General features: G+C 36.2%; 1 protein-coding gene across 1 annotated transcript in view; it reads right to left on the reverse strand.

Annotated features, from left to right (window-relative positions):
- Window positions 1-25,086, reverse strand: part of PDE5A (phosphodiesterase 5A, cGMP-specific) — a 146,242-nt gene that overhangs the window by 70,618 nt on the left and 50,538 nt on the right. Inside the window, exons 4-7 of the mRNA XM_008578385.1 lie at window positions 13,772-13,843; window positions 12,107-12,196; window positions 9,602-9,739; window positions 7,487-7,554 (exon numbers count right to left, since the gene is read on the reverse strand). Coding sequence (XP_008576607.1) covers window positions 7,487-7,554; window positions 9,602-9,739; window positions 12,107-12,196; window positions 13,772-13,843 — 368 coding nt within the window. The remainder of the gene's footprint in view (window positions 1-7,486; window positions 7,555-9,601; window positions 9,740-12,106; window positions 12,197-13,771; window positions 13,844-25,086) is intronic.

The following is a 25,086-nucleotide window of genomic DNA, read 5'->3' on the forward strand; positions in this document are numbered from 1 at the left end:
GATGATTTACAACTTTGATAGTTAATATAGTTTAAATGTTTTGAAAAGACAAAACCCCACAATATTCCAACTATCTAAAATAAATTTAAGCAATGTCATAAGTAATCTTATTACCACTGTTAATGGGCATGATTATTTTTGTGCTATTTAATGTAAAATTCATACATTCATGGATTCCCCCCATGTCTTATTTTCTCATCAGACTATAGAATGACTACAGTCTAGCACTTGTTTTACTCCAATTATTTATTTTATTTATCCAAGCCAATAAAACAATCTTTCACACATTCTAAGACCAAGAGAAAAATCAAGCAGGCCTAGAAGAAAGTCTTTTTCCTTTCTTCATCTTTTTCTTTTCTTCTTCCTTAACATCTTTCCCTTTGTTCAGTTTCCTCTCTATACTCTTTATTTCCCTGCTTTGAGATCCTTTATGATATTTTTTTAAATTAAAAATTTATCTTCCTCAAAAAATTTTTTTGAACTTAAATATTTTTACCAGTTTGTTTTTAGTCTCTTGCTTAATAGGTTATACACAGAGATTAAACTGATGCCAGAGGGTACAGTATTAGTGCTGGGGATAGGAAAACAGACTAGAACATGTTTTTTTCATAAGGAAACTCCATATGTTCCTGGTGATGGTGATGAATTTGGCAAAGAGGATAGGATTATGGAAATTGACCCCAACTATAAGGATATGCCTATCTTAATTGTAATATGACAAACTGAAGGAACAGGAAAGCCTAATAGAAGGAGACATTTCAAAATAAAATATAAGCCTCAGAAAAAATGTGCACTTGTTCTGTGTTTTCAACATTCCAGTACTTTTGCCTGACTTCTGTCCTTCCCACTCAACTTGCCCTAGCTGCTTCCTTGGACAGTGCTTCCATATGCTGTTCTTGAGCACTAGTGATTCCACAAAGATTCTGAAGTCTGTGGCCTCATTGCTGGCCATGATATTTGGTCTTCCCTTTCTTTGTGATACATTTTACTATAAGTATAATTTGGCACATCGAGTACTGACTACTTGTTCGGTATTATGTGTAAGTGAAAAAGAATGAAAAGAAAATGGCAGAATAGTAACATAGGAGCAAATGATCGAATAATTCTCAAGACGAGACTGATAATCTGTGCAGGTATGCCAATTATCATACACCTAAGCCCTATTACACTACTGGGGTCCTATTTCATACATATTATCTGGGTGACATTCAAGAAAAGGTTTTGAGATGAGTGCAGGTTTTAGGTTAATAAAACAATGTTTAAAAGTGCAATTATTTTATAGACAGCAACAGCCTAGGAAAAAGAAAAGAAGAAGCTATAGTAAAGATAAGAAAAATGCACAGGTGGCCACCATAGAGATATAGAAGTACTAAAATTACTCATAAATCAACAGATAACTAATACCTTATTTAATAGTGAAAAATGAGCATTAGATATATTAATATTACGTGATACCATGTTTATTTCTTACTCTATAAGAAATGGTTATAAATTCTTAGTTCCTGTACTCAATAAATATAGATTGAGCACCTGCTCCATTGGGACACCCTTAGCTGATGCATGCTCTCTGCCCCCTCTTCCCCTGTCCTCCATCCTACTGTTTAAAACATGGATATGATGGCTAGAGCTACATCCTTGATCCTGAAGGGAAGGGCCACACCCAAGGGACACAAGGTTGAAAGGCCAAAGGTGCCCAGGTCCCTGAGGCCTCCTTGGAGCAGAGCTGCAGCACCTACCCTGAGCTGCCTATGTCTGTGCTTTTACAGGAGAGAGTAGTAACACTGCATTCTTCTTTAAGCTATTTTTATTTTGAGTTTTCATAGTCCACAGTCAAACCTAATCCTAACCAATATAGTTAGTAATAATGCAAGCACCACACATGTGGAGAAGATGGACAGACAGCACTTAAATGGAATGTATTAGGGTAGAGGTGGCAAAGAAATGCATAAAAATACGGCTAAGATTTAAAAAGGGAAGAAAGACATCAGGAATGAAAAGGAGGGTATTCAGGCAGAGAAAAACAATATAAAGTACATTGCTGAAATGGAAGAGTTCCATGTATATCTGAGAAATACTAAATATAGATTGTCAGGAATAAAGTGATGATTTCAGGCTGAAAATGTTAGGCTAGGGCAGAGAGTGGAAGATTTTGAAATGCAATATAAGGAATATGGATCTCATTCTTTAAATAAAAGGAATATTATGATGGCCCTAGAAATGTGCCTCTCAGAGCTCCGACTGTGGGAAGAGTAACTGACCAATGTCTCAAATTGCTGTGTTCTGGAACCCAGCACCTTGTCTGCACTGAGCCCACACCTACCAGAGCTGCTCCTAAACAGACTGACCACACTAAGGACACTAAGGGAGGCCTATTCCTGGGGGACCCAGGATTCTTCTGACTGAAACCTTTGGCTAGGGGACTCCCCAACAGCCTTGCCAAAGTTTCCTTAGAACTGCTCATGACACTTCCACACAACGTTCTTTCTCCATCTCCTTCACCATGGGTCAGACTTTTGATTGGGTCTGATGGCTCTCGTAGCCTCTCCTAACTCTTTCCCCCTTTACTCTCACAGGGTGTTGTGTTACCCCTAATAATTTTCTGCACATTTAATCTAGTCTCAGTATCTGCTTCTTGGAAGACCAGGGCTAACTCAGACATCTAAGGCTTTTTGCACAGTGGATATCAATGGAGTTGTACATAAGTGCATTGTTGGGAAGACAGAGTTAGGGACATGGTGCTTGAAAAGAGAAATTTCTGTGCTTTAAAATTAAATGGGAATCACTGCAGGCTAATGTAAACCAAAAACTGAAAAACATATTGAAGAGACACAGAAATAACAGCTAAAACTTACTGAGTACTTATTATGTGCCAGAAATTTTCTAAAGCATCTTATATGCACTATCTCACTAAGTACTTACTTACTACAATCCTACTATCATTACATATGAAGAAACTGAGGTTTTGAGAGGTTAAATAACTTACACAAAGTCCTACAGCTAGTAAGTGGTGGAACTTAAATAAAATCAGTCTGATTTCTACATTCTTCTACTCTATATTCATAGTTTTTTAAAGTAGCAGTCCTTATTTAATTATAATCATGTTTTCTAATATAATAATCAATAGCAAGTAGTAACTAATATATATATTCCAAGAAAGTGAGCTTAAAGGATTAATTCTATGTATTTGTCATTTTATGACTAAAAAATGTGCATTTATAAATGAACATAAAGTTAACTAGTGTGGAATTATAGCACTAAAATATCTATTTCTCAAAATAAATAACTAACATAAACTGTACAACATCATACTCATTTTTTTTCCTTCTAATTGGATGGCTCTCTGAATTGAAGCATGGAAACTCTGAAAATCTCCCACCATCTGGAAATGAGCCTCCTTTAGAAAATCCCTGGGCAATCCAACTCCCAAAAGCCTACTATGCTTTATTCCACTAATAATAGGATTCTAATAATTACGTATGATTTGCCCTGAATTTTTTAGTTTTACACTTAACATTTCAAAACTGTCTTCAATATATCATTTAAATTTATAATAAAGAATCAATGGATAGGTAGGAAAAACCCCACACTTTTCAGTTGATAAATAATTGCCTAAAAAGAATGATTTGCTTACTGCTAACACCATCAAATTGCCTAGTGTTTCATCTCATTGAAGAGTGTTTGAATTGGCAAAGTGATAATTGATGAGAATTAGAGAGTACTGCATTCTACCAATAAGCAGTTTTAGAAATGTAATAAAGAATCTGCTGGTGAAAAATAAGTATCAATATCAGTTTAGCCCCCTTTCAAAATGCTGAAGTTACTAAACACCATTTTATTTTTATTCTTTTTGTTTTGTTTCTCATTTTTTGGGGGGGGGCGGGGGGTGGATGCTAGCTAGTAAGAGGGATCAGACCCTGGACCTTGGCGTTATCAGCATCAGCACCACACTCTAGCCAACTGAGCTAACCTTCTAGCCCCCTAAACACCATTTTAACTCAGTTTTTCCAAATTAGGCCTGCTATCTAATTTTTATTAAAATAAAAACATATGTACATGGTTAAGATATCTTTGATTGCATCACTATAATAAAGGTTAATTTAAAAATGTTTAGTTGAGGGCCGGCCCAGTGGCGCACTGGATAGTGCGCCGCTTAGGAGGCGCGGCAGCGCTGCCGCCCGAGGGTTCGGATCCCACATACAGACCGGCTCCCGCTCACTGGCTGAGCGAGGCACGGGAGCAACACCGAGGTTTGCAATCCCGTTGCCGGTCCCTGGTCCGGTACGGGGGCAACACTGAGGGTTGCGATCCGTTGCCGGACACGGAAAAAACAGACAAAAAGACAAAAAAAAAAAAAAATGTTTAGTTGACACAAGCCATTAGTGTTAAGTGATTTTCATTACTGTAAAATCAGTTAATGAATCAGTTAAAATGATTCATGTAAATTAGTCTCTTTTAAGGAAATCACATTGACCTATTTATACTTCACAAAAAATATCTTTTTACTATGACTGTTTTAGAATCATTAAATAAATAAGTGGAAAGATATTTTCCATTTTGCCTACAGAGAGGGAATGGTGGTATTCATCAGAAACAAAATTAAATATATAGCAAGACTTTGCTTTTTTTTAAAAAAATGCATATTCACCAGTAGAGGTCACTATTACACCAACTCACGGGTTTGTTCAGTTATCACTAGAAGAAATTACAGGACCACTTGAATTGATGATAAAAATCAAAAAGCCAAAACATAAAATATGATTAGAGACATATGATGCTGCACAAATATTTAAAGGTAATGTATATAATTCATCATTTTATACTTTTAATATGCGTTATCTTGCCAATTTTCTTATTGTCCTATGGAGATAAAGGTAAATATATAAATATAGATGTACGTATTTATAGTATTTATATATATAGTAACTTATTCGTTATGCAGATTTGGCTTCAAATATTTACATGTGTCTTATCTAGAAACGTTCTAAAATACTTTTTTCCAAAAAGAAAAAAAGAAGTCACAGCATAATAAAATCAAAATAATACGTACTAATGCTCCTCCTAAGGATAAGAACCAAGGATTCTTAACCAAGCTAGGCAGTACAACCTGCTACCAGCAGTTGAGAGGAATAAACACACGCCAGGCTGTGTGTATATTATAATGCATTCAAAAAGGATTCAACACTAACAAAAACAATGTCAGATATGCCAGAAAATACAATTGCACAGTGGCTTAGGAAAGAATAGGCATGGAGATGGGATATACCTTTCAGCTAATGACCAGCAGGGCTTAGAGGGAAATAAAGGTCAGTTATTCAGTTTCACCATGTGAACCAAAAATTCCAGGACAGCAGAAAAATCTCTGGGTAGAGATACCGTGGTTTATCTGCCTTGACTACTCATCCCACACCCATGTCAGAAGTCAAGGCTTAAGTCAGGTGTATCTTCTGAATCAAATGAATTACTCATCTGCTTACAAGATACATTCCTGCCCCCTTGCTAATTCCTGAAATTCTTTTAATAGTAGGAGAAAAAGCCTTTCATTGTATTATATTGTTAAATTAATAGTCTAGTAATAATGAGTTTTGATTTTAATGTAAACACTTAACAAACTAACAACTTTAAGTCACTGTGGCCAACCGACCCTTCTCCAACTTGATGGGGGAAACACTTAGAGGACAGGGAACATGAGAAAAGATAAGAGGGGAAGAAGAAAGGAAAGGGTACATAGAAAGGACTGCAGCAAGACAAACACAGCTTCTGCAGACCTCACAGTGATCTTTGGGCCTGTCTTGTTTAAGAGGGTCAGAACAAAAACAGGCTGTGCATTGAAGTATTTTGTTCTTGCAGCTGCAAACTCTGCTTTATATGATCTACAGAGATAGTTTTTGTTTTACTTTGTTTCCCACTTTTTATTATAAACACATTCTTCCAATTTTTTTGATGAAGTTTTGAAATAGTATAGGGAAAACGTGAAAGTTAAAAGTAAAATGAATATCTTCTAGATTCAACAATTTTTATATTTTGCCATATTTATATATGCATATGTGGATATACTTGAATTTACTTATTTAAATATACTGAATTTAAATATATTTACTTATTTGTTTTTGGCTGAACCATGTTAAAGTAAGTTGCAGACACAGCAACATTTTGTCCCTAAATACTTCAGCATGAATCTCCTAAAAAATAAGAACATTTTTTAACTAATGACAATATCTTTCTAATTCCAAAGAAAAGTAAAAATTCTCTATCACCATCTAGTATAGAGTCCATATTCAAATTTCCAATTGTCCCCCAAAATGTCTTGGATAGCTATTTTGTTTAGTTTTTAAAACCAGGATCAAATCAAGTTTCAAATATTGCATCTGGCTGTTATGTCTCAAGAACAGTACTCTCTATCCATTTGATTCAATAACATTAACTTTTTAAAGAGACCAAGCCATTTATGTTACAGAATATTCTATAGTCTAGATTTGCACAGACATTATTTTTAAAGCATCACCACCAAGGAGCTTAGTTACTGAGGACTTTACTAATTGTGACTCCATTAATTACATGAAATAATTCTGATAGGTCGACTGCATTGAAAAAAATCTAAAACTTTAATATCAAATAGTGAAGTTAATATTCTATTTCCATATGAGGTTTTTAGATATAATAATTAGGGGTAAAATAATTTGAAACAAATAAACAATGAACAATGTGATAAATAGCATTATGCCCAGAATTACTGACACTTTATCATAGCAGATTTATACTCTTATATATATATATATATATATATTTATGTTCCTTTGCTAAGAGTGAAAAAAGGAATATGAGAAAGAACATTTAGCAGTTTATTCTAAATTCATTTCAAAATTCTTCACAAAGCACATACAAAATTGGGATAATAACATCTATAACCTCCATAATATAAATACTTTATATTGTTTCGGAGTAATAATTAAGAACAAAATAATGAATATAAATTTAAAAACAAGGAAAACGTGAAAAAGAACTGAACTACAGTAGATATCTGATCTGATACTAGCCATAGGGGGTAGATGTATTGGTGTGATCAGGACCATAGGCTTCCTTCTGTTATTAGTTAAATCCCTATGGCTGATTCCAAATCAGAACAGACTTGCAGAAAAGCTTGTTCGGAAGCCTATCAATTTCTAGTAAAGGTCAAACACTCAATGAAAAAATATACAGTAACTGAAATATAGTCTTAAATAAACCGGCTCACAAAAATACTGTACTGAGACCTACACTAATTGCAACACCATTCACCATATAAAATAATTCTCAGAAAGGTCAACTGTAATGAAAACATGCTGGGACTTTAACATCAAACAGTAAAATATTTTCACAAATAAAATTATTTGTAGGGGGAGAAAATAGCCTGTAGCTTATATGTCTTAAATCAAACTGGTCATGAAATAACTATTTAGCCAATAATATATACTTGTGATAAAGACAAATAAAGAATAAGGTATTTTACCTTGTTAAATTATCAGATGATTTTTCTAATTCCTCACATTCCATGTGAAACACACTAGCAAAAGAATCCTGAAAACAGAGTGACAGCACAGACTGAGAAACAAATTTGATAAGGTAATGAAAACTACCTACATACAGACATACATGCTATGGAACTGACAAGATTACAATACTTTTATTTTTACTCACTCTTAGACAAAACAAACTTAAGTACTCATAAGTACCCATTTCATGACATCCTCAAAGCTGTTTCCCATCATTAAAAGCTTTGTTCTATATATCATCTCTGATCTTTACTTGCAAGAATGCTTATTTGAGTACTATTTGTTTTTATTTTGGCTTTTAAGCACACATTGATTGCTGTTGTTAAATCCCAGCTAAGTAATGCCTTTTTAAAAAGATGTATCACTCAGTAATATTTTATGAGATCATTAAAATAATTGTAAAGATTTTAGCAACATTACATTAAAAAGCAGAATACATGCTGCAACCATGTTATATGTGCAACTGAATAAAAAATTGCAAGGAAACACACAAATAAAACAATGATAGTTTAATTTGAGAAGGGAAGAACTCAGTATATTTTTTCCTTACATTTTGATTTTTGCTCATTTTGTTGAAATATTTTAAATCAACAAATAATTGTAATATAAATGAATATCAAGTCACGTAATTCCTTTTCTAAATCCAACAACTTGTCAAAAAGTGAGCAAAATATATTAATGGGCATATTGTTAAGCTATGCTTCAGAGCAGCACTGATCCAAATCAGTTTGCTACCATAATAGGTGTTAACTGGTAGAAGGATGCATTGAAAGTTAATTAAAGTGACATTTAAGATGTCTAAAAAAGAATGCCTCATGTATAACTTTTAATAATTAAATGCTAAAGAGCAGGTCACAGCAAAAATGATAAATTGACATACCGCATTGACAAATTCTGACCTGAACTTTAAAAGGATAGCTATCATCTTGTAATTACCTCCATATTAAGAATTTTATAACTGACTGAAAATATGAAAAGTATCTATGAAAATACTGATTATTTTTTAGCATAGTGAACTCATTTGATATCCTATTAATGATAATTTTGTATTAATCAACACATCCATCTGACATATACACACACAATGATTTAGATGATGTTGGGTCATATAGTACAGTTTTAATACCTAAGCCAATTAAAAATTTTTTAATGTAAATAAGTATTGAATATCTTTTACTATTCTATTTCCCCCAAAAGCATCAATTCAGGTATCATATATAGATTATAACTGACCTATACAAGTGGTGGTCCCTACTTTGTTTCCTATTAACCCACTGATGAATAGGCTATTCTTAGGGACTAAAGAAAACAGAAAACAAACAACTATGTAAAAAAAAAAAATTCCAGAAGCAGTGGTTCATAGGCTGAGGAGGGAAAGAAATTGCATAAAGGAAAACTGCCTTAGGCTAGGGGTCCTTATTCTAATAGCAAACTCAAGACAATTGCCTATAAAATAACCAGCACTCTATGACAACTCTCCATCTTTCCAGACTCACTCAGAAGTCAGTGGATTGAAATCTACCAATTAAAACAGTTTAGTGTTTTGCCACTGTTGGTAAACGATATGGAACTTATAGGCCCCTTTAGCAATATTGACTCTAATGGGCTAAGCCTTCTGGTTTCTAAATAATTTCTGGTTAAAAAAATAAATAAATAAATAAATACCCAATCCATTCACAATGGGGGTCTTGCCTATTCATAGCAACCAGGGCACCATTATTCCTGACCATGAAAAGTCAGCACACTGTAATGACAATGTATTTCCCTGTCGAGACTGTATAGCTATTGACAGAAGCAGCACACAGTCATTCCCATGGTAACCATTTAGCAAGGGGTGGGGGTTAAGAAGCAGGGGATGGTCAGAGGTGAAAGGGAGTGTTGAAAGAACCCTCTACCTCCGCCTTCATCTCTCTTCAACCAGAACACCTCATACTCTGATTGGCCTTGTATAAATATCCATATTCAGTTGGGTTTGAGAGAGTTCTGGGGCCAAGACGAAGTTTAAAAGCAGTGCTTGCAGGAATATAAGTTTCTGTCTTTCTAAAAATAAAAAAGTCACACTTTGTACTCACAGAGCAATCTTCATCCACTATGAAGATTGTGCATTTCTGCACCTGCATGAAAGAAATAATTGTGGCAGCTATTTTCTTCAGAATTACTTCTAATGATTGTTGTTCTTCAAAAATTAAGCTAGCAAGGTCAAGCAGCACCTAGACAAAAATATTAAGATGTTGTTATTTAGAAACTGTTTGTAATTATGAAAGCAAAATAGTATCTATGGGTTATAAATTGTTTATATCAAATATGTCTCTGCTTACTAACAAAATTCCCTATTCATTGTTAGTAAGGATAGTATAGTGGCTAAGATCACAGGCTCTGAAGCCAGAGTAATCAGTTTTTAATCCTGACTTCCTTTCCAGCTAGCTTTGTGACCTAGGGCAAGTTTCTTAAAAATGGGGATAATAATAGTACCCAAAATCATAGGGCTTTTGTGAGGATTAAATAATATTTACAAAGCATTTTGAACAAGATCTGGTATATAATACACACTGTTAATGTTGTTCCAAACTTCTGAGATCAACATTTATCAACATTATCACAAAACACAATAAACATTATCCAAAGTTTTAAGAGTTAGTTTTTGTGTTTTTTGTGGTAATTTCTCTTTTCTTTGAACTCTATAAAATTTCTTCGAATTTCACAAAGCATTTTTTTGATGAGGGGGTAGAGAGGGTGTTACAGAAAATTTACTGGAGCCATACAACCCTAGCTGAGGTAAGAAAGATGAGTAGAAATCATTTAGGCAATGTGGGGAGGGAAATATTTTAGGCAAAAAGAATAGAATTGAGAGAAAGTGGCGTACTCAAAGTCTTGATCAAGTTTTAAGGGAGTATAGTATATAAAAAGGGGTGATGAGAGTTCAGAGGTACACAGGGAAAAAAACTCCAAAAGCCCTGTATGACTTTTGAAGAACTTCCGACTGATGGCCTACAGGAGTGAAGTGATGTGATCCCATTTGTGTTTGCAGAAATGGGGACCGGATTAAAGGGTGGAAAGAATGGAGCAGGGAGAAGAGTTAGGAGGATACTGCAGTTGACGGCATCTGAAGGTCCAACATCTTATTAGCACAGTTCTAAAAGGGAAGACAGAGGGTGGAGATGATGAATTATTAAAGAAATAATGAAAAAAAAAAATTAAATAGAACCAAAGGGCCTGCTTAAGTCTCCAGACTCAAAGGGATGGCCTGACATATGGGTACCAGTATGATCAATGAAAGAAGAGTCACACTGTAAAATTAAGTTATGAAAGCAATGACAAATAATCTGAATAGCTTATAGACAAATAGACAAAATATGTATATATAATATAATACATAATAAAATGTCTTATATATAATATATAAAATATGTTATATGTTAATGTATATTACAGGTAATGTATATAAAATAGCTATAAAGAGCCAAGAAGCAGAACATAGATGCCAGTTAGAAGATAAAGTACTACTTTTAAATTCTGAGAAACTGATTTTTCAATTTATAATTTTATACCCAGTCGAAGTGGTAGAATGGTACAAAAGATATTTTCATAATGCAAGGAATCAGAAAGCTTATCTCACCAATATCCTTTCTTAAGTAATTAATTGAGGATGTGCTCAACAAAACAAGAAAATAAACTAAGAAAGTAGTTATGGGATCCAGAAAATAGTGGAGTCTCTCTAAGAAAGCAGTGAAGAAAAATTCTAGGATGACCCCTGTGCAGCAAGCATAGGTATGAAGTGTTTAGCCTGGGAGAGGAAAGGAGAACCTCAATTTGGACATCTCCAAGAAAAAGACAAACTCAACAGAATGCCTAATATAATGAAGAGATTGGGGGGAAATTTCAAAAACATAAGGCTACCCTAGAGCAAAGAGTTCAAGGCAAAAAAGAAAGAAATTCAGACACATCAGAAAAAACTAAAAGTTATAAAACAAAGGTAATATGAACATATACATAATCATAGTAATTATAAAGTTAATTTTAAATTGCAACTTTTGAGTTAACCAAGACGAAACTTTAAAAAAGTTCATCATGGTTGTAGAACAATATATACGTTATAAACATAAGCAGCATAAAGGAAAAAGTCCAGGTGGGAAAGACAGGGCTAAGGAGTGGTAGCTGGGAAGAAGAAACAAAGAGAATGACAGGGACACTGAGATGCTCATCTTATAAAGTGTGGAATCAAGAGTAATGTCTACAGTTGACAGAGCAAGAACTAAAAGCCATTATTTAACATCAGAAATGCAACCCATACAGTAACTTAAAACACGGATGTAATGATACTGGTAGGATAAGGGCAAGAAAGGGGTGGGGTAAGTCAAATAAATCCTTATCTCTCAAGTTAATGAATATTGTCCAACAGTGATAAAGCAACTGAGCAGAAAAATAGGAAATGGAACTATTAGAAGAAACAGATAAAATATTTAGAAACCGAATCTGTACTATTTGAATTTTTAATCATCTGCATACATTACTTTTATAAAAATTTAAGTCTTTAAAAAAAAGAATTTCTATACTCTGTCTGTAGTAATCAGATTTACCTGATTTCTCTTGTTCTCCAGCAGTGAAGTCTCATAGAGTTGAGCATTATGAAGAACAATACCACAAAATGCCAAATAAGCAGCAAAGTCCTAGAAAACAGATCATACCCAAATAAGAATTGTCTATAAAACTGTCTGGTTCTATTTCCTGAATCACAAAAGCATTCAAACATATTCACTGTTAGAAAGTCAAAAGTGTATGTTTGTTCTGCATCAAATTAGGAAAGATGCAAACCAAGTGTTAGCTGAATGGTACAAGTAGTAGACGTCAAGTGTTAACGCAGTCTCCAAAGGGCATACATTAGGTATAGATAAATAAAGAGAAGGAGGAGAGGATCTTTTATATCATATGAAATTGGAATTTGCTGTATGCAATCTGGGGTAGCCTCTGCATGATATTAAGACTTGGGTCTATGCTGGGACTATGTAAATAGCTTATAACTTATTACCACAGCAAACAAAAGTTCACATACTTGTGAAAAGAATATTGGCAATCAAAGTATAAAGTTAAATATTACATAAAGTTGCAAATATTTGGTGTAAATATGTTCTTTTTAACATCCTCATTATATTATACTAGGGTAATGTGCTCACAGTTACATTAATTACTGATTAAAATAAATCTTTAGATGGCATACTTCATTCACAATTATGGATTTATTTTGCCAAGATTTGACAGTGCTTAAAAATTACAAACTGATTCAAGAGGGGTTTACAGTAATGGACTATAAACATAATATAAAGCCAATGTAAATATAAAGCCAATTGAGAACCATGCTTTCCCACCAAATATTCTCAGTTGTCATTAACAGAACAGGAGTCTACATGTCTATTTTTCTAATTTAAAAAGGTACTTGCTCTGTTCTGAGGCAATTAAAACATGGGGACCAACATAGGTGCCAATGCAGCCGACAGCACAGAGACAAAAAATAACCCCATCTTGTTTGGATATCTTCCAAATTCAAAAGCTCCAAGTAATTTTCAGGGGAACAACATAAATAGTAATGGGTTTGAAATAAGAATTCGGTGGGCTATGATATAACATATAATTACATATTCAGTAGGAGAAATAATAGAACCTACTCACAAAATGAAATTATAAACAGGTTTAAGGGCCTCCATCCTTAAACGGAAAGCATGTCAACGTGGTGTGTGGTACGTATTCCTTCAGAGTTTCATGACAAGAGCAATAAAGTAACACTGACTGCTGCTCTTTCTGAAGCAAAATTCACATCACCCAGCCTGAACTCACACCTTGGCGCCCCAATGTCTGTGTGCAATGCTTATAAAACATTAGGAAATTTGCTTCACCAGGAGGCAATTCCGATTTTTAGCTAACCAGCACCGCTGAACTTGAAGCAGTGCTTTTAGGGGTTTTTACTCAAGGTTGAATCTCTTTACAGCAGTGAAGAAAGGCAAATGAGAGAATTAAAATACCATAAGTCACATCTGTGGGGCTTTCTTCTTACTCAATAGCACAGGTACTCCAGGTCCAATCAACACTGTACTTAGCTAAAGATACACTTTTGTATATATCAGATCATTTTTAACCACAGTGTTTCTTGTGATAAACAATTACAGCAACAGCTAATCCTACAGGTTCATACACTAGAAAGTGAAAGCATCTTCCTAAATTCGCATTTTGCCAGACAAAGGTTTTGGTACCTTTTCATCCTTCTCAGTGAATGTCCCACCATTTTCTGATTTCTTGTTGATGGCCTGGGCTACACCAACAACCTGGCATGAGAGAAAAGTGACACATTTTTTGTTGACTCAAATTACTGGTACAAATTCACTGAAGTATGTACACAGAAGATATTCTACATGTGATTTAAAATAACACTAAGCTACAAACAAAAACAAAACCCCTTAGCATTTAAAACAGTTCTGTATCATTTATTACATTCTTTTTTCCTAGTAAGAGTTCAACTGTTTTTAACTTCTTGGGACCCAAACTATATATGATTCTTTGATTTCACACTGCATTTTGAATGAAATTATTGTCAATCACATTTTAAGTGAATATTTTCCATAGTTTTTGAATATAAACAACAAATTTCTATACATTTCAAATAAAATATATTTTAAAATGAACATTTAATATTGGCTTAAATGTAACATTTCAAAAGGGCCAAATGCTCTTTTACTAAAAATGAAACAGGACCCAGTGGCCAATCATAGAAGGAATGCAAGAGGATCATTAGGGTGAAAATAACTCTTAATGCAGGGATGCAGTCCAACTTCTTTTAAAACTTCCGCCCTTGAGAATTATTTTACCTTCAACAGACTTATTTTTGGTGCAAGAGGTTACTGAAAAATCAAAACAGGAATTAACAGGCTGAGCCTTATTTCAAATATATCAGAAGGCATTTGAAAGTGTGTTTTACTTACCCATTTGGTTACAACTTCGAGTCTTATAAAGACCTCCAACTTACTTTTGCTTCCTCTTCATTACTTATAAATTCTACTCTTTTTTTCCTTCTGCAACTTAATATCAGCAAAATAAGCTATTATACCGAATACACTTTAGGAATTTGAGGTCTTTAATTTTGAGTGAGTGGGTTCATCCTTGTTTTCTCAGTTCCCTCCACTCCCTTAGCTTTAAGAAAAGGATATAAAATTCTCCCGTAGGAAGGCAGAACAAGGAAGGGGAAATACATTCTCGTCTGATGTAGTTTTCGTGTCACCTCAACACCTTCCCCCCCCCCCCACTCTCATGATAGATTAAAGGGATGTTAATTTAAAAAAAAAAAAGGAAAGAAAGAAAGAAAAAAAAAGCAGAATTATCCAATTACCTTCTACCTTTTTATTGTGCTTAGTTCAACTCTACTTCTGCATATTCTTTAGCTCTTGAAAATAGCTGACAGAGTTCTAGATGCTCCAACTTCAATGACTAAATGCCTAGGAAAGCTTTTGACTAAGGTCAAAAATGTCTGGATTGTAGCTAGGCATGTTCACTCAAAATATAACTGACAAGTATAACTTGGTTATTTTAAGTGTTCGTAACTCATTCATTCATCCTTTCATTTACTCAACAAATATGTACAGTACCTACTATGTACAAAAGAGTGATTAAAACTGGAAGTAACTACCCTGAAGGAGTTCAGAATCAAGAGTGAGGGATCCATAAACACACGCTTGTAGCACAGTAGGACGGAGTGATCAGTTTTAGGATAGGGACGCCCATCGAGTGCTAGGAGCACTGAAGAAGCACCCAATGTGGGTAAAAGAGAAGTCTTCTCACAAATGATGACATTAGACTTTTCATTTTTCTTTAATAAGTGATTTTATAAAGAAAAACTTAAATTTTCAAATCCTCATTTTGAGGAAGATGCGTTTAAAACATATAGAGATTGTTAGGTAAAACTTCTCTGATCATTACACAAAAGTAATATATTCAATATATGCTATTTGTACCTGGAGCTGTGTGAGGCAATGTGCTAAGCAAGAAAGTAAAGGGAAGTCTCCTGCTCACTCAGAAATATAAAGGAACAAAAAGCCAGCTGCTTGTTAAATGATCAATAATCAAACTATATTAACATTTTAGTCCATCACTATATCACCATAAATTGACAATGAGACGATAGTTTCTTTCAAAGTCTTATAAGAGAAGAAATATCAGCTTCACAATTTCTTTTCTGAATCAAGACTAGTAAAAATAATTGGTTAGATTCACACACTGGAACCTCTTGAAAATGAGGTCAAAGCTCCCTATGACCCATGGCTGTTGGCTACAGATACCCTCAGCCTAGTCAGGGATCTGTACACTGGGTGATTGAATGGTGATTTGGGATTGTAGAGGAGAGTCAGTAGAGAGGAGGATGTAAGATGTTTTATGCGTGGGTCAGGGAGCATCAATCCCTACTAGAAAAGCAGAACCAAAATATGGCCTGTTCCAGAGGTTCTGCAGTATCTTCCATTTAAGTGGAAGAACACTCAAAATAAGGCTTAATAGACATGGGGCTGGTCCTCAGAGCTCTCCCCTTATTAATACCTGTATCCCCATTTGAACTTAAGGGTTTTTTTTGTTTGTTTGTTTTTTCCCTTTTTGTCTTTTTTCGTGTCCGGCATCGGATTGCAACCCTCAGTGTCGCGCCCGTACCGGACCGGGACCGGCAACGGGACCGCAACCCTCGGTGTTGCGCCCGCACCTCGCTCAGCCAGTGAGCGGGAACCGGTCTGTATGTGGGATCTGAACCCTCGGCGGGAGCGTCGCCGCGCTCCCAAGCAGCGCACTGTAGCAGTGCGCCACCGGGCCGGCCCTGAACTTAAGTTTTAATCTGCATGTTTTAGAGTCAGGTATACTTATACGGTAAGCATTATTTCTAACTGTGGGCTAAAAAGTTTTCTCTCTGGTTAAGAGAACAATGTCCCTGAAACCATACTAAATTTATACCATTATTCACAATTTTCAACCCACATGATAGTGTTCATGCAGTTCAATAACTGTATTTTTCATTTCTAGAATTTCTATTTAGTTCTTTTTTCACCTGTTTATTATTTTTTCTTCTCCCTCTTCCTTTAATACTAATGCTTTTCTCCTTTTATCTCTTTGAACATACTTAATTTTGGCTGTAAGTTCATCCTCAGCAGGGACCGTTTTCCACAACAGTCCCATGTTCCCTGAGTCATGAACTGTCCACACACAGAGATTCCATTTGTCTTTGCACTGCACTGCTGGTGGGAATTTGAACTCCCTACCTGTGGCACAGGTGCACATTCTCATGGTTCACAGGTGTCTATTCTTTCTCTCACAACTGCAGGCAGAAGGCAACCTTCCTTGCTTCTCCCAGCTGCTGGTAGAGTTTTGCTAGACCAGTTTCACAGGTGGAACTTCCACAGAGCTAGGCTTCCCATGTGAGTTTAGTTTCACTCCCTCCGCCTCCCACCATGCCTGCAGCGTGGACTCATCCCATAGCCTTAGGCAGTAATCTCACTATACTCAATCTCAGACCTCCATGTGCCCATTTGGCTTTTGGTCACTCACTTTCCTTACTCTGAATTCCCTTCCTTGTTTCTGGGGTTTTCCATTTCTTGAGCTCATCTGTGTATTTTAAAAATTCTTTCAGGTGAAATTTTATCTTCTACTTGTTGGCAGAATGGGGGGTGGTATTCTTCTGTATCTGTTCAGTCTGCAGAAGTCTTGTTCATAGGCTTTAAAACCTACTTTGGACCACCTGAGTAGCAGGTCTTTACTATATTTAATTTTTTTCCCAACATTAAAGCAAAATATTTTACCATTGGGCAACTTCATAGAATGAGAACTGCCAACAATAAAGTTTTCATCCTTTGCAGTAACCAATTATTTCTCTCTCTACTAATTTCATAGACAGATATTAGAGGTTAACTTGTTTAAGGAATTATTAACTGAATATAATTGTTATAAAAAAGAAAAACAAAACAAACAAACACAAAAACCAGGCAAGTTCTCTCAAGAGACTATCGGACCAGGGAAATATATCTAATATGCATATATGCCTCCATCCCCAGATGGATGACATTTTTAAAACAACACTGATAAGAACAACGATAAATACAGAAGAAAAGGCATAGCGTTTGTCCAAGGTCACATAGACAGTAAAACAGAAAGAACAGTTTAATTCTCTGAATTTCAAGGACGCCGAGCAAAATTAGGACCCTCTGCCTTCTCGTGTTCATATAAAGTCCTTCCTTCTTTGGTCATCTATTGCTCCTTTAAACAAATTGGTTCATTTTCTTCAAATCAAATAATTGCTAACTATAGGCTTTTAAATGTCCGTTTTCAATGACAGCTTTTATTTCAAGTATATGTCACACTTCATATGTGAGAGGCAATACCCCTAAAAATGTTAGCTTCCATATCAGAAAGTCTATTCTGCATACCTGCTGGCTACCTGTACCCTCACATGCAGTTACTCCATGCTATTTTTTGAGCATGAAGAAGCCTCTCTGTTTTCTATTTTACTGGCACTTTCCACAGCATAAATAGATATTATGTTCTCATGTCCTCACAGGGTCGAGTGTTCTATTAAGAATGCTAAGGGCAAGACTTGAGTCTCACTGGGTGAGCGGTGTGGAATGTGACAGCTGGTTGTTTCAGGGCAACTGATCATTGCCACAGAGACTAATTTCTTCTTCAATAGCAGCTGCCCCAGACATTTACTGAAGCCATACATCAATACTAATACATTTCCCTGGTTCCAGTTCCAGGGGGATACTCACAATGGAAACAAAGCAAGGGAGGAACAGACTACAAATCTTAGTATCCCTCTCTCCCAGCCTCAGAATGTCTCCATCGTAATGAAAGGATTCTACAAAGTCTAATCTGAGCCAAAACCATACACTTTGCTGAGAAAACTAGAACTTGACTATATATAGGAGCTTGTAGTGAATTCTCCCCAGTGCTCTTTTCAAACATTTGACTCATTCATTCATTCTGCAATAAGTACTTCGTTCAACAAATAATTAATGCATGCCTTTATGTGCCAGTCATTGCTCTAGACAGTGAAGACACAGTAGTAAACAAGACAGATTAAAATCCCTGTACTCATGGAGTTGACATTCTAGTCAGAGTGTTAAGTTTGGAAGGTATCCCACCCCTGTTTTACAGATGAGCAAAATGAGAGGGTTGACATGACCAATCCAGGCTTTTGTACCTCTCTTCCAAATCCTAGGCAATCCTCAAATTATGGTAATATTCCATGTGGCAGGAAACATAATGACCCTCAATGATGTCCTTGTCCTAGACTCTGGAACCTCTGAATATGTTACCCTTAAATGGCAAAAGGAACTTTGCAGATGTGATTAAGGATCTGAAGATGGAAACGTTATCCTGAATCATCTGGGTAGGCCCAATGTAATCACAAGGGTCCTTGTAAGAGAAAAAGGCAGGCAGGAGAATCAGAGACAAGGAGAACTGAAGATGCTATGCTGCAGGTTTTAGTGATGGAGGAAGGGGCCATGAGCCAAGGGGTACAGTTAGCCTGCAGAAGCTGGAAAAGGCAAGAGAACATATCCTTCCCTAGAGACTCCACACAAGAACAAAGCCCTGCTGACACCCTGATTTCAGCCCAGTGAGAACTATTTTAGACTCTTACCTGCAAAGCTACAATATAATACATTTGTGTTATTTTAAGTCACTAAATTTCTGATAGTTTTATACAGCAGCAATAAGAAACTAACACATTCCTTATCCCACACTGTATCTTCTGTTTCATCATCTAAATCCTCATTTTCTTTTTTTTTTTTTTTTGTCTTTTTTCCGTGTCCGGCAACGGATCGCAACCCTCAGTGTTGCTCCCGTACCGGACCGGGGACGGGCGACGGGATCGCAAGCCTCGGCGTTGCTCCCGCGCCTCGCTCAGCCAGTGAGCGGGAGCCGGTCTGTACGTGGGATCCGAACCCTCGGACGGGAGCGCTGCCGCGCTTCCCAAGCGGCGCACTATCCAGTGCGCCACCGGGCCGGCCCTAAATCCTTATTTTCTTTGAAGGCCCTGACCTGACTGTCTTCTTGACTTCAGTCCATCTTTGACACTTAAGTCAAATTTACCTTCCTGGGACACTTTTGCATACACAGATCACTTCATTTCTCAAAAAATTTTAAATGGTTTCATGCATGTATAGGATTAAAATTAAAGACTCTACCTAATATTGCACACCCTCAACTTGAATTAATATCACTTACATGTGTCTTTGAACTAGTATCCTAGTGTACTTTGTTCACATCGTTCCTTGAAATACCACCTTTCATGTTCTCTATTGAGGCTGGGTCTCCAAAAAGCCTTCCCTTCCAACTAACCCCTCTGAAATTCTGTGTGGCAGTTGTGTATGCCATATATTTGACAACAAGGCACTGTGTTCTCCTTTTTAACCTCATTTACTCTACTCACATCCTGACTCTCCAATTAGATTGTTTTCTAAGGACATGATTTATATCTCATGCCTTATGGTATCCTTAATACTTTGCATTGCTCTGAATGCACTCAGTGCTTGAGAGATATTTGTTGATGATAATGGGATCAAAGTGCAAGAGGGGATCAAATTTTTTTAAGGTGAGGTTTTAAACTGGACAATTCACATTCAAATAATAATTAATTATACCTGTCTATTTTTTTCCCTCTATCTACCCTTTGCTCAATATTAAGAAATCTACCCATGTCTGAGAACTTTATGTGGCAATAAGAAGTTTATGTTCTTAATAAGCCTTTAGTTACAAAGTTGAAACTTATAACCTAGAAGGACTTTGCCAGAGGGGGAAAGAAAAGCTTGAGATATTAAATCTTTAATTTTAAAAATATAGAAAAATCACAGAGAATGAGATAGTAAACATCCATGTCTGTCACCTAGAACAGTGATGGAGTAGGGCTTATTAAAACAGTTTCCTGGGCCCCATCCCCAGTTTCAGATTCAGTAGATCTGGGTTGGAACCTGAGAATTTGTTTTGGCAAAAGTTCTCAGGTGATGCCAAATGATGCTGGTCCAGGGACAAAAGACACTTTGAGAACAATTGATATAGAATTACTAAATGTTAATATTTGATGATGTTTCCTTTATCATCATCATCATCATCATTATTAAGTTAAATATTAAATTAAGATAAAATTAAATTGGACTTTCTTTTCTCAGTCTCATTCTTCTTCCTCCCATCCCTACTTCCCATGGTCAATCTTGTTCATTACACTCTTAACAAATATATAAATCCATAAACAAGACATAAAACTTTAAAAAAGGTTACTTAAATAAAATCATATAATATGCATCATTTTGCAACTTGTGATTATATTCAATATTGTTTTTTAGATCAATTCATATAGATCTGGTTCATTCATCTTATAAATAATATTGCATTCCTGAGCAAATTGTATTCATTTGACCACCAAATGATAAACATCTGGGTTGTTTGCAATTTTTTGCTATTACCAACAATCTATAATGAACATTTCTGTATAGGTCTCCTTGTGCACCTGAGCAAGTGTCTCTTGTTAATCTTCAAAAGGGATACAGAAATTAATACCTTTACTAACAATGCATGGAGTTTCTGTTAACCTCACATCCTCACCAGCACCTGGTATAAACAGGGTTTTTAAAAAAAATTTTAAAATTTAATTATACATATTTGTTGTTTGAATACATGCATACAATGATTCACATAAGGTAGTTAGCACATCCATCACTATCAGGCTATCTTAATGTTTGCCAATCTGATGGTTATAAAACTGTATTTCATCATTGCTTTAATTTGCATTTTCCCGATTACTAGAGGCAATGAACATTTTTTAAATTCTTATTGACTATGTTCGTTTCTTCTTCTGTGTTGCCTGTGTGTACCTTTCCCAATTTGACCTTTATACTTGTCATTTCAGGTTGCTGGGCTTTTATTAATGAATTTTAGAATCAAGGTGATATTTCTTTAAATGATTAGTAAGACTGATTTTATTTGATTGCGAGCCCTTTTATCCTGTGTACAAGCACCTGTAGACCTACTATTTATCTCAAGAGAACGTTTATGGATCTTCCAGGGCTGGGGGACAAGTGTGAATAAAGGAGAATGATGCCTTTAGTTCATTCTTAAAGCCTGGGAATAGGCAACCAAGTTGAAGAGAAGCTTCTAGAAAGTTGTAAGATATAAAAAATCAATGCCCTGAAAATAAATGGCATCAGAAATACATGATAAGTGATAGTATGTCTATTATAGTTAATAAATTTCTTCCCAGCCCAAAACAGAAAAATTCATATGCTAAAAATTTTGCCATTAAAAAAAGGAAAGCCCACTATGTGACAGGCACTTTGTTGATTCATTTAATCTTTGCCATAATTCTTTAATTATTATTTCCATTTTATCACAGAGCAACCTGATGTTCAGAAAAGTTACATAGCTAGTCCAAGAATGTGTAGACCCAGTTTCTCTCCAGGTCTGATCCCAAAGCCTACATTCTTTCAACTACTCCCCCCAGGGAAAATTGAGACCAACACTAGCATGAATTACAGCTTCTTAAGGACTTTTCTCTTAAACTGTTATGGAATGGACTTGACAGAGAAGCAGTTGGCACTCAGAGGGTTGGACAGTCAAGTATTTTATTACGCCCATGGGCCCAGATGAGCTAGCACTCCAAGATCTGAGCCCTGAGTTTAGGTTTTACAGGGTTTATATAGGCGGACTCTTTCACTTTCTTAGCATTCATGTAGCTAGTGTAGTAATGTTTCATTTTCTCAGCATTCATGTAGCTATTGCAATAAGCAAGTGCAGTTTACAGAAGCGGGAGTGCAGAGCAGTTGATCATCAGTAAAGCTGATACAATAAGCAGGTTCTGTTTTTTTTTTTTTTTTTTTTTTTTTTTTTCCGTCTTTTTTCGTGTCTGGCAACGGATCGCAACCCTCAGTGTCACGCCCGTACTGGACCGGGACCAGCAACGGGATCGCAACCCTCGGTGTTGCGCCCGCACCTCTGCTCAGCCAGTGAGCGGGAACCGGTCTGTATGTGGGATCCGAACCCTCGGTGGGAGCACCGCCACACTCCCAAGCGGCGCACTGTAGCAGTGCGCCACCGGGCCGGCCCAAGCAGGTTCTGTTTTAAAGGCAAAACAAGCTACTGAAAGAATTAATTTTGAATTTTCCCAACAAAACTAAAGGAATCACAAAGACCAAGGGTTTTCCAGTTCATATCAAGACTTTGTCTTCGATTCCCTAAGCATGCTTATCTTGTAAATGCATATTTTCATCAAAGGGAATGGAACAATTTCAAAATTATAACTCTAAGAAACAAAGACAAATGGGTGCTAAAAATTCTGTTTTCTTTGACTTAGATTATAAATCTTGTGACATGTTTTTATAGCCAAGAACCATTTATGCAACATAAAAAGATCCTCTGTATCAGGGACAAATGGATAATAATGCAGTCTCAAAAATAAGTAGATTCTTCTTCAAAAAAGAGCAAAACTACTTTATGGTGATATCAAAACACTGTTACCCATGGGTGGTAGGGGGACTGACTGGGATGTTAGTTACACAGATATATATACATTTTTCAAAACTCATCCAATTGTACATTAAGGTCTGTGTATTTTACTGTATGTAAACTTTAACTAAAAATTTTTAAAGTATTTAAAAAAAACAAGTGATTTTGTAATTGCTGAACATATGCGAAAGTAGAGTCCCATATGCCAAGTTCCTAGCTGTCTGGGTGATGGTGACACAGCCTGAGGACCTGATCCACTTGCTCTGTGCTACTAGGCAGGATGGACACTGCCCAGATGGAGCCAGGACAAATCAAACTTCTGAGGACTGGTAGCTATCCTACCCCAGGAACACCCATGGGAAGAGTTTCAATCTGAGACTGGGCTCCTTACACACAATGCAACGCTGGGCATAATTCTTGATCCTGGTGTTTATCCTCCTCCCTTTGCGCGTGCGCGCGCACACACGCACACACTCTCTCTCTCTCTCTGTCTCTCTCTCTGTCCTCATCCCTGCCAAATATTAAACTCTCTGCTTTTATACATGAGCTTTTAAGCAATGAGGTAAAGGTCTTACACCTAAAACCTTAGAGACCTTCTGCCTTCTTATTAGACCTTTCTGTCCCTTGAGATTCAGAGATTTAGTCCCGAGACGGAACAGCACATAGCCATTGGGAGCAAAGTCTCCTTATATGCCCTTTAAAAACTGCTGGGGACACAAAGGTTACAAAGCAGAAAAGAGCCTGCTGCTTTTCCCATGGCAGGGCACGTTCAGTGTTTACTATTGTTGTTTGACTTTCCGTTTCTCCATTTCTCTGGCTTGCAACATTCTCAGGAGGAGGAAACAGACCTTATCTGAACCCCGACTAGGTGAAGAGCTCTGTGGTGGGTCCTGTCACATATCTCTTCTCACTAGGACTTTGAAAACCACCCTGTGTGTTTGTACTTCATGCTGAAACTTTACAGACCAGTCACCTAAAGTACAGAGAAGTGAAGAAACCTGCTCAAGGAATCACTGCTCTTAAGCCAGCAGTCAAGACCATGTCATGTTTGCTGCAAGTCAGAGCTCTTCCTTTCACACTCTGCCTCTCTGCTTCATTGGGAGTAAGCCCAAAATTACAACAAAAATTTGTATATCAACATATGTCATACAAACTGTACTTTGCATCAGAATAATCCCACCATTGTTTGTGCTCACCTTTACACATGACATTGCCAAGAATGACTTCGGAGCTCTGGATCTATTTAATAACTAAGATTTATTTTAAGGATGGTGTCCTGGATGCCTGTAGGTGCTGGCCTGAAAAGCACAGGCTTACCCTGGATGGTGTTGTTGGATTTGGACTGTTATGCCATGATCAAGTTTGTTCCAGCACCGTCTGCACTTAAAACAGGTCCATGTCTTTCCGGTCTGGTAAAATGCTGTGCTAATAAAGTTTCCTGATAATTACAGGGTAAAGGGGTGTGCCCATAATGTGCACCTAATACAAACAGAAGAGAAATAACACAGCAAAAGTGGCAAAAAGCAAGTCTTATACATCAAAACACTGAAAAGGCTGAATCTCATTTGAAAAATAAAGCTGGTATCAAAGGGGTGGAGAATACCTTTTTTATTAGAGTTGAACTGAGTGTTCAGATCACTGCTATTGTCTCTACTGGTCCAGCTAATCATCTATAGCCATGGGAAGCTAGAGATTTGTATCATTTGGCTTAAAAGATCCAAGGAAAAAAGTGTGTGTGTAGGAGTGTGTATGTATACATGTTTACATACATACCTACATATGCATGTAACAAATTTTTTTACACTCAATAAATCCTTCACCTAGAGAACAGTCTATTATGTTGTCACAGCCCAAACATAATTTTATCTCTAAGTGTTTTCCCTCCAAATGTAAGATGAGTCCGAAAAGTTAATCATATATGAAAGCATAGATGTACACATGTGTTTTTCACCAGCAAAACTCTTGGTTGCAGATGGCACTGACAAAAAAAAAAAAAAAAAAAAAAAAAAACCCCCTCCCCCAAACGTTGGCCCAAAAAAAATAAAAA

Source organism: Galeopterus variegatus, unplaced genomic scaffold (genome assembly GCF_000696425.1).
Source record: "Galeopterus variegatus unplaced genomic scaffold, G_variegatus-3.0.2 Scaffold1674, whole genome shotgun sequence".
Lineage (NCBI taxonomy): Eukaryota > Metazoa > Chordata > Mammalia > Dermoptera > Cynocephalidae > Galeopterus > Galeopterus variegatus.